The following is a 10,920-nucleotide window of genomic DNA, read 5'->3' as shown; positions in this document are numbered from 1 at the left end:
TCATAGAATGTACAGTTTTATGCTCATTTTATATAGTTCTGTATAATTATGATATTAATGAATGATAAATCACAATGTCTGAATGAATATTTAGACATTGAAAAATTTTTTTTTACAAAATGAAAATGTAATTTATTTTTGTTGAACAAAAGAATCAATGGAAAATTAGACAAATCTATGATAGAGAAAAAAACATTTAATTATAGCTTTAATTAGTTTATTATACATCAATGAATTCCACAATAGTCAACTCATTCGTGAATATATACAGGGTATATATATATATATATAAAACTCTTCCTGGAGCCCTTCTGTTGCTACTGCCGGTCTCAAGTCCAGATAAGGGAGGAGAGTTGAACATGGGGTTAGCGAACCTCTCCCGTAGAAAACTAACTCGCTAAAAAAATGCTAACCGGAAAAAATTACTCAAACCATTTAAAGTCTGACCTGAGAGTTAAAAATTCTTCATTTAGAAGAGTTATAATGCCTCATGATGAAAGCCGAGTTCTTTCGTATGTCACGAGGCTGATGCCCCTTCTGATAACCAAAGCAACCATTAATTTAGACACATGGAATGCTCGTAAAATGTGGGGGACCGGGAGGGTCATTCAAATTGCAGCAGAAATGAAAAGATACAACCTGGAATTGCTTGGAATCTGTGAAACACATTGGATGCAGGTTGGACAAGAAAGACTAACTTCATGAGAGCTGCTGTTATGCTCCGGTCATGAAGAAGAAAATACTCCACATACACAACGAGTTGCACTGATGCTAGATAGTTAACATAATGGTGGAAATTAGTACTTATTTGAGTTAGTTTGTATTTCTGTGAAAGATGATTGATAATGTTTGACAAGTTGCTCTATAATTGAGAAAAAATAGAAATTGCGGCAGTCTTAAGTTTATGTTTCGAAAGAGGTGCTAAGAGATATTAATGAGGAATCTACTAACCTGTTCTTAGCCGGAAGAGATAGCTCATTCGATGAAAGGTACTGGGTTAATCTGAAATCAGTAGTTAAACGGATAATGTATTGAACGTTTGAAACCAAAGACATTGTGTTCGAGTCCCAGAGATATAATCAACAGTGAAATTAAGATACACCCATCAAACGACTCCCAAATAAAACGAAGAGCTCCTGAATTTCATTTCTAGTCACTATCTAACCTTGTTAAAAATACCTCTAGGTGATAGCGATATTAAACTAATCTGCTGTGGGTGTCATATTGCTAAAAAAAGCTGTTCAATTTTAGACCTTATCGCCAAGAACGGGAAGATTAAAACCCTTACAGCCTAATTAGTTTATTGTTAAGTTACCTCAAGTTGATTCTTTTGTTGTTTAAATATTTAGAAGCAGCTTAGATGTTCAGTATTATTATTATAAGACGAGTGTAATAGAATAAATGAATTGCGAAAAACAATAATTGTATTTCTTGCAATTTGAGACCCATCAGGTGAATTTATGTCATATCTGATAACTGAAACAAGTTCTGTGTTTTTGTAAAGACATATACATTTTCTTACTTTTGACAAGATTTTTTAGTTTAGTTTTCTAGATGTTACTGACACAAATGGATCAATAGTTAAGTCGTAATTTATTTTGTTTTACTATTTACAACTAATACGTTACTTTTCACAATCTTATATTTCTGTGAATGTGGTAGAAAATTTTAATACCTGATACTCTTATTAATGCTGGATTCCGTAAGGATTGATCGTGTACAGACCGAATCGCAACACTACGCATTATTGTGGAACAAGCAATTGAATGGAATTCATCACTCTACATTAACTTTATTGACTTCGGGAAAGCATTTGATAGAGTGAAGAAGACAACACTGTGGAGGGTTCTTCGACAATACGGCGTGCGTGAGGAAATAGTTAACATCATACGGAATTCTTATGATGGATTAAACTGCAAAATCATGCATGGAGGAGAGCTCACAAACTCGTACGGAGTAAGGACAGGTGTCAGGCAAGGTAACTTACTCTCAACATTTCTCTTTCTTTTGGTGATCGACTGGATCATGGAGACTTTAACATCTGGTGGGGGGAAAGCACGGGATGCAGTGGAGGGCCAGAATGCAGCTGAATGATCTAGACTTCGCAGATGATTTGCTTCTTCTATCGCACACGCAACAACAAATGCAGGAGAAGACGATTAGTGTAGTAGCAGCCTCAGAAGAAGTAGGTCTCAACACACACAAAGAGAAAAGTAAGATTCTCGGTTACGACACAACACACAACAATCGAATCGCACTTCGTGGAGAAGCTTTGGAAGATGAATGTCAAGACAGTTCTACTGTGTGTTGTGGAAACATGGAGAACTACGAAAGCTATCATCTAGGTGTTTATTAACAGTTGTCTACGCAAAATACTTCGGATCCGATGGCCGGACACTATTAGCAACAACCAACTGTGGGAAAGAATAATCCAGATTTCAGCGTAGGAAGAAATCAGGAAGAAGCGTTGGAAGTGGATGCTACATACAATGAGGAAGGCACCCAACTGCGTTACAAGGCAAGCCCTCACTTGGAATTCTCAAGGTCGAAGGGGAAAAGGGAGTCAAGAGAACACATTACGTCGAGAAATGAAGACAGATTTGTGAAGAATGAAAAAAAATTGGATAGAACTGTAAAGGAAGTCCCAGGACAGAGTAGGTTTGAAAATGCTGTTGCGCGGCCTATGCCCCATTGGGAGTAACAGGCGTAAGTAAGTAAGTAAATAAGTAACAGTTATTAGTAGGTAACAGTGTCTTTGTTAACCAGATTAATTACAACAATTTTTCCTAAAAATTACATATGGAGGATAAATTCATACTTTCTTCAATACAATTGTACTGAATTGATATATGTATTGATGAGTCATTAAACAATTCGATGTCTCTAAAATGTCATAATTTCAACATAAACCATATTTAACCACTTCTTAAATGAGAAGAAAGATTAATTTAATTTGAATGCATTGACAGACGTGTAGTGCGTTTGTGGCAGGCTCATCTTATTTACCAACAGCATACAACTACTCAAACGTTAATTTACAATGCAGGTTTTTGTAAGTATGTGAGAGTGATTATCCGTGCAATATTCAAATTTTAGTTCGTTCTCCAACCGACTCTGTTCTGAACCTTCATTTACAGTTCTATCTAATTGTTGATCATTCTTCACAAATCTGTCTTCATTTCTCGTCGTAATGTGTTCTTTTGTCTCCCTCTTCTCCTTTGTCCTTGAGGATTCCAAGTGAAGGCTTGCTATATGATGCACTTCGGGGCTTTCATCAATCTGTGTCCTATCCACTTCCAACGCTTCTTCCTGATTTCTTCCTTCACTGGAATCTGGTTTGTTCTCTCCCACAGTAGGTTGTTGCTGATAGTTTCTGTTCAACGGACCCAAAGTATTTTGCGTAGACAGCTGCTATTGAACACTTGTATCTTCTGAATGATAACTTTCATAGTAACACTTACATTCACATAATCCAAATATAAATGAATTACCCTACAATCTTATGGTTTCATGACACATTATATGGAACCTTTAATAAACGACAACACCTTTTACTTATCATTATCTGATAACATGATTCTATCATTGAATGTCATGTAAAAAAATAGAAAGAGAACTTTGAGAAAACACTATTCATTAAAAGATAAAAAATATTGTAAGCAAATCATTTGTACAGTCAAATGTTGATTAGTAACCAAAACAATGTTGTTGTTGGTTTCTTTCTTCCTTTCATAATCTCGATAATTACAAGAGGAAAATAGAAATAATAAATACAGTTATTACATAATTATGCATTACCTATGAATACTCTTCTTTTAATGATTAAAAGAAAAATGAAGTTGAATAGAATATATAGTTTTATAATCAGATTGAATAGGTATAATGTAATGGAATGATAAATAATATCACTGATTCAATGATTATAAATGATTATGAAACTCTTTAAATGAACGATCTCTTTGTATCGATTTAATTGAAGTGATAAATCATAGTGTTAGTGATGAAATGGTTCTTTAATTTAGAAAACAAGAAGAAAAATAAACGAAAAAAAAAGAGGGACGAACAAACTTAATTTTGAAATCATGTAATGAACGCATAAATCTTGGATAAATTCATGAATAGAAATACTGACAGAAAAGAAATATCATCTTCATCAATAGATGAATGGATATTCCATTGAATCATTAAAACATATACAGCTAATATTAACACTATATATATAATAACAAAAATTCGTTTTCATATCGAAAAATGTATAATTTATTACAATAATTCATCAATGTTATTACATAGAATATAAGTAATACTGAATGTAATTCATTCATATATACTATAATATAATTGAACTTTTCTGGGCTGCCTATCGTTTAAATGTTTATGTTCTTCCAACAAAATAAACTTTAGTTGATAAATTTGGTTGAATTTCTACACTATCACCATTACCTGAATCACAATCAGTTGATATAATGATATTAGATGTAAAATCGGTTGTTGATAATTTTGGCCAATCATCCATTGTAGACATTAAAATATGTGGCTACAAAGTAATTTCAATGGAAATAATGGTAATCAATAATGTAATCAACTATGAAAAATAAAAGATAATCAATGTGTTTTGTATAGTTATTTCACAACAATTAATCAAATGATGGTAAGAAAACTACAGACAGTGATGAGGAGACTTCCATGATGAAATATGGGTAGATATTATTACTGTGAGGTTATATGGAAATTGTTGAATTTTGTACTTTACAATGCGAGTTAACTTACGTTTGACATGTAAATCATTGAATCCAGGTTAAGTGGTCATTAGTTTATGTCTTAGCATGAGACCCGTGAGTTTATGTTTTGAGCAAACACTAAAGAACCTAACCATTTAAGAGAATGGACTTGAACCGCAAATGGGTTGAATTTTTATTGGATCATTTAAATATAGAATGGATCTGCCTTATATCCGGAATTTGATACGTCAAGGTTTCTAATTAAGTTTTCAGTTTCATTGAGGATTCAATAATAATTAGATGAAGAGGTTTAACAGATGAAGCTAATATCTCATTAGACATCTGTGTAGAAAAGATATTTCCACTGGAAAATCTGACAATGATTGAATAATGCACCAAAGAATTCAATAATCAAAAATTGTACCATTCTTTGTTGATTAGTGTCATGAACATGTTTTCGATAAAAAAAAGATTAGGCTATGGATTTTAAGTGTTTTGTGTTTATACTATGTTCCCTTCCTTCATAAACGTATGGATCACTTCTATTCAATCGGTCACACTATAATGAGTTCTTTACGAATATTACTCCTTGAGAAAACAACTGCTGATATATAGCACAAAATTCTTAACTTGCTCACTAATATTATGGTAACTTTCTTAGTCATACAGATCATCAAAAGGACACTCATTCCATCTTATTTTATCCAGTATTCTCAAAGTCATATCGTTCGAATCTATTCAATATACCTTTTCTTTATATACATCAGTAACATATCGTATCTCTATAAAATTTTGATAAATAATAACGTAAACATACACACACATATATACTCATTCATTTCTTTTGATTTTGATTGCTACTTTGAAGAATCTCAGATAGACTTACTAAAAGAAATGATAGAATTATTTATATTTTAATCATTTTTAATATAATTATGTCTATATACCAGGTACCCGATATTTGTTAAACTATTCATTCATTCGCCTACCAGCATTCACCATCCAACCCTGTTCTGGGCAATGTTTTCCAGTTGTTAGTTATCCTTTTCATGTCTAATTCTATTTCCCGACGTAATGTGTTCTTTGGCCTCCCTCTTTTCCGCTTCCCTTCACGATTGCAAGTTAGGGCTTGCCTCGTGGTGCAGTTTGATTATTTGAAAAATGTATATCCCATCCATTCCCATCGTCTTTTCCTAATTTCCCCTTCAGCTGGAAGCTGGTTTGTTCTCTCCCACAAAAGGCTGTTGCTGATGGTATCCTGCCAATGGATGTTGAGTATCTTGCGTAGACAACAATTCATAAATACTTGCACCTTCTTGATGGTGGCTGCTGTAGTTCTCGAAGTTTCAGCTCCGTAGAGTAGAACTGTCTTGACGTTCGTATTGCAGATTCTCACTTTGATATTGGTTGAAAGTTGTTTTGAGTTCCATATGTTCTTCAATTGTAGGGATGCTGTCCTTGCCTTTTCAATCCTCGTCTTTACGTCTGCATTTGAACCTCCTTGTTCATCGATGATGCTTCCCAGGTTTGTGAAGGATTCTCCATTTTCTAGAGTTTTCTCATCAAGTGTGATTGGTTTGGTGTTCTCTGTGTTGTATTTGAGGACTTTGGTTTTCCCCTTGTGTATGTTGAGACCTAGTGATGCAGGGACTACTGCTACACTAGCTGTCTTCATCTGCATTTGTTCGTTTGTATGTGATAGGAGGGCTGGGTCATCTGCGAATTCCAAATCGTCCAATTGGTTCTGAGCTATCCATTGTATGCCGTGTTTTCCCTCAGATGTCAAGGTCTTCATAATCTAGTCGACCACCAGAAGAAAGAGGAAGGGATAGAGTGGACAGCCTTGTCTGACTCCAGTCCTTACTTGGACTGCATCTCACAGCTGTCCTCCATGAACGACTTTGCACTGTAGCCCGTCGTATGAGTTCCGGATAATGCTGACAATCTTCTGAGGAACTCCATTGTGTCGAAGAAGTTTCCATAACATTCTCCTACCAACACTGTCAAATGCCTTTTCATAATCAACGATGTTGATGTATAGTGACGACTTCCATATTCATTTATACAGGGATTTGTGATAAGAAAAGTTTAGAAAAGATTGCAAATTTGTTTGTGATTTTCTTAATGAATGTATAGTTCCAACAGTAATCTATTCTACCACAATTGCAAGAAATGCATGTATGGAACACTTTCTATTTTTTAAATGTAACGTGATTTGATCATACAAACAAGAATATATTATTCATTGTGAAAGTATAGAAGGTGAAGTAAAGAGACCATGAATTCTTGAATGCTAAACTTCTTTAGTCAGAGATAAATGATTTCTAAATGCTATATAGCTTACAAACACAGTTCCTAAGAATTCATATTCTCATCGTTTGTGTGTGTGTGTGTGTGTATTTTCAACGTATCATCAATTGCTCCGAAAACATAATAAAAAAAAAGAAAGCATCTTCTTTGACCTGTATATGTATGAATTTCTCTATTCTGTTTGAAATAAAGAATCTAAGTGATGAAAGGCAATCAACATGATAGTCTTGGATCTTACATAGTTATCAAAAGTGAACGCTTAAAGTAAAAGCAATTTAATCTGTTTTATTCAATGTTCCAATCATAAAAATCATTTTCTTTTTGAAATTATAGCAACTCACGTGCAATTGATTTTGTTTAACTCAGTTAAGCCCTTTTGTTAACTTATTTAGCGGATAGAGTTTTCCGTACTAATAACAACTTCCTGTATCCTTATCATTGTTGTGCTTGTATGAAATATGCATGCTTGAACATTCCTTACCGCCTACGCATATATTCACTCTGCTAGCTTTATTATTAGCTGCTTAATTGATTCGACGATCCATTCATTTCCCTATATATATATACTTGTACATTTAACACTCTACACTCTCGGTTCACTGACTCACTCATTTGCCTCTCGGCTTTGTGGTTTGAGTTACTCAGCTAATAAAACTGTAGTCACTGCTTCTCTTCGCCTTCTGATTTCAAACACCGTTGAGGATTATATGGTAACGGTTACGAGGGTGGTTGGTCAACGAAGCACAGCCACTACAAATTACTTCATTCAACATAATATTACTTAATATAATTTCATTAAATTTATGATCTTGATCTAAGTCTATCAATTAAATTATAATGAGATTATTGATAAAAGTCACTTATAACTGATAATATATCATACAAGATCTGAGTTAATTTATTTGTCTATATTAACGTTAATCATTATTCTTAGAAATTATTCCCAACGTTTATTCACTAAACCCAAGAAAAAAGCTTATCTTACTATATTCATTTCAGTTACTTGACAGATATAATTTCATTTGAATGTTATCAATCATATAACAATGAATGGAGTATTCTTAGAAGAAAAAAAAGCAAACTGTTATAATGGCGATTATATAATAATTGACATTCAGAAAACTTCTGTTTCATTCATCTACAAAGTTGAACATAGACTGAGTTTGTTTGTTTGTTTTGTTTTCTAATAAGAAATGGATTTGACAAGATAATTCTAAAATCTTTCTATAAAACATATTGAGAAATGAATGAATGAAACGTAGTCAAGTTGATCCTATAATATTCAATATACTAGCAATATACAACTACATAAAGTATATGTTTGAATGGTTAGTTTGTATATAAAAGGAATAACATACATTTGAGGAGTCGTTATAGTTTATTCTGGAGTACCTATTCGTTTTTTTAAAGTGTGACGAAATGACTCATAAAAAATAAAGATATTAAAACGATGAAGTTCCCGTATCCGAGTTGAAAGCGAGCTCTGGTTACGGCTAATGTACGTTGCTCCACAAGAGCAGGTGAACTGGTTGATGTACATGAAGGCGATCAGATGGGGAAGCTTATGTTTTTATGGATATAGACAACAATTTCCCACTAGTGAACGTTATTGGCAGTTTTACCGCAGAGAATGTTCTTTTTATCACTTTTGTTAAATGATTTTTGGTTACATCAGATGGTTGGTCATCTTTAAGTCCCAAATATATATATAAGTTTTTTCTTTCGAACAGAACAACCAGATTCCCTATCACAAATACTTTTTTTCATATTCTTATCTATGAAATCGTCTAGATAGGCATTTTCCGTCCGAGTCTTCCAGAGAAATGTGAGTTTTTCGTCAATCCATTCTGTACTACATATCCGATTTATTTGGTAACATAAAGAGTGAATAAGATTTCTCTTTCTGCTTAAAGGAGCCCAGTTATAGAAGTTTGTCAGCTGGCCATTACATATTTGTGTACAAAGTGAATGTTATGAATACTTTTATTACACTTATTTCTAACAGTCGTCCATATATATTAATCCATAATTTATTATATGTGAAATGAAATGCTCAAGTGTAGGATTTTGAATAATTTTACCTGATAACTTTCCAACTGTGTTAATCTAAATATTTATCATCATAAACATAAATTGCATTTAAGAAGTAAATATTTCTTGATCGGATATATTCGTCGAACACTCAGACGAGGCTTTATCTTCATCATAACTAAAGAATGGGCTAAAAGAATTAGTGACATAACTTTGAACAGTAATTGCAATCATTAATTAATTAATGCCATACCGACACACATTGCTACTCCAGTTATTTCAAATGGATGAGCAGGAGCTAAATTATGATCGCGGTTACTGAATTTTTTTTTATTAAAAGGTAAGTTCAAAACAAATTTAGTTGGTATTATGACAAATTCTTTACTGATCATGGTTATAACAGTACTATTATAGTAAGTTGTAATAATAAACTAAGAATAAATTCTCTGTAAACTTACATGTTTTGATATATCAGTCAGTTCATTACAGGCCTCAGGTATACTAAAAGGTATTGAACATTGACCATTCAATATTGTTTGACAAACGTCTTGATAACCTGTTATATCTATTTTATCCCCATTATGATAATTTGTATAATCATTATATAAATTGTTCATGTTATATGATGAAACAGTCAGATTTACTCTGTTTTCATTAGTTTCCATGTTGACAACATTATTATCATTAATTATGTTGCTATTAGTGGACCAATAAGTACCGGGAATTTTATTAAATAAATTTTGACTGTAATTATAATCCGTTTCAACAGGTAACAGAAACAAACTCCCATTTGGATGATTAATTAATTCCAAATTATTATTTCCATCTTCGTAACTGGGTAATTGTTGAGAGCAATTAGGAAATGGATGAACTATTGAAATAAATAAAAATACAAATAAAATCAATCAAAACATGAGATTGAAGCAATTAAATAAATACTATTTATTGAAATTGCAAACCGACCTTTGTTCAATGATCGACGAAAACCACAAAGTACTGTATAATTGTTTTTTTCGTTCTAGTATGAGACTCATCAACAGTGTCAAGACGCGAGGTCACCAAGATTTTAAACTATGACCAGTTCAATGATCTAAATTTTAATCTCTAGCAGCAAAGGGTAAAAGCCATTACTTTAATATCCGGCGAAGTCGTGGACGAGGATTAATGTTGTTTATCGTTTCCTGGTCTTCCATGGATGTTGTCATCAAACACTATACTGATAAACTCAGTTTAATTCGTTGATCATAAACATTTGTTCCATTTTTATATTGTGTTGCGTCATACACTGAAGAATTATGTGAAAACTTTGAAAACTAGGGAATGTCAATGACTTTTTTGTTCTGGTCCTTAGTTCTTTCTTTATTTACTATAATAAATGCCTCATGTTTATGGGCTATCATCATTTGGCAGTCATAGCGAAAACAAAATAGAAAATCCAATATTTAGATAGGCGATTTCGAAATAAAGTAATCCTGGTGAGTCATGAACTAGGACAGAGTATCGTGTCTCCTAGTTTATGTTACTAGGTAATGAATGTTGTCTTTGTAGAAATCTTATTCAAAACAATGCAAATCACAGCAGACATATGCGATAAATGGACAAAACCAGAGTACTTTCTAGATGACTTACGCTACCAAATAAGATATAAACACAAATTTATTTTTGGAACTTATAAAGAGTTGCATGAGTAAACAAGCAAAAGTAAATACTTCTTTTGTCACAACGCATCAAACCGCTTATTATCCAACACGACCATACGAATTTTTTGATTAAGGAGTATATTTGGAAACTGAAAAATTTCAGAACATTTCTTGTAATTAGCATCTATGAGTACAACCACTAAACAAAATCATAATAT

The 10,920-nt window shown here is 32.8% G+C and overlaps 1 protein-coding gene across 1 annotated transcript in view; it reads right to left on the bottom strand.

Moving 5' to 3' along the window:
- Positions 1-3,626: 3,626 nt before the first annotated feature.
- The window catches only part of MS3_00007316 (uncharacterized protein), a gene marked incomplete at its 5' end in the record, with an annotated part of 37,527 nt that continues 30,233 nt past the window's right edge, over positions 3,627-10,920 (bottom strand). Inside the window, 2 exons of the mRNA XM_035730113.2 lie at positions 3,627-4,537; positions 9,521-9,933. Coding sequence (XP_035589280.2) covers positions 4,376-4,537; positions 9,521-9,933 — 575 coding nt within the window. The 3' untranslated portion in view covers positions 3,627-4,375. The remainder of the gene's footprint in view (positions 4,538-9,520; positions 9,934-10,920) is intronic.

Source organism: Schistosoma haematobium, chromosome 4 (genome assembly GCF_000699445.3).
Source record: "Schistosoma haematobium chromosome 4, whole genome shotgun sequence".
NCBI classification, from domain to species: domain Eukaryota; kingdom Metazoa; phylum Platyhelminthes; class Trematoda; order Strigeidida; family Schistosomatidae; genus Schistosoma; species Schistosoma haematobium.
The sequence above is the reverse complement of the archived record's forward strand: the minus strand, read 5'-3'. Positions and strand labels throughout refer to the sequence as shown.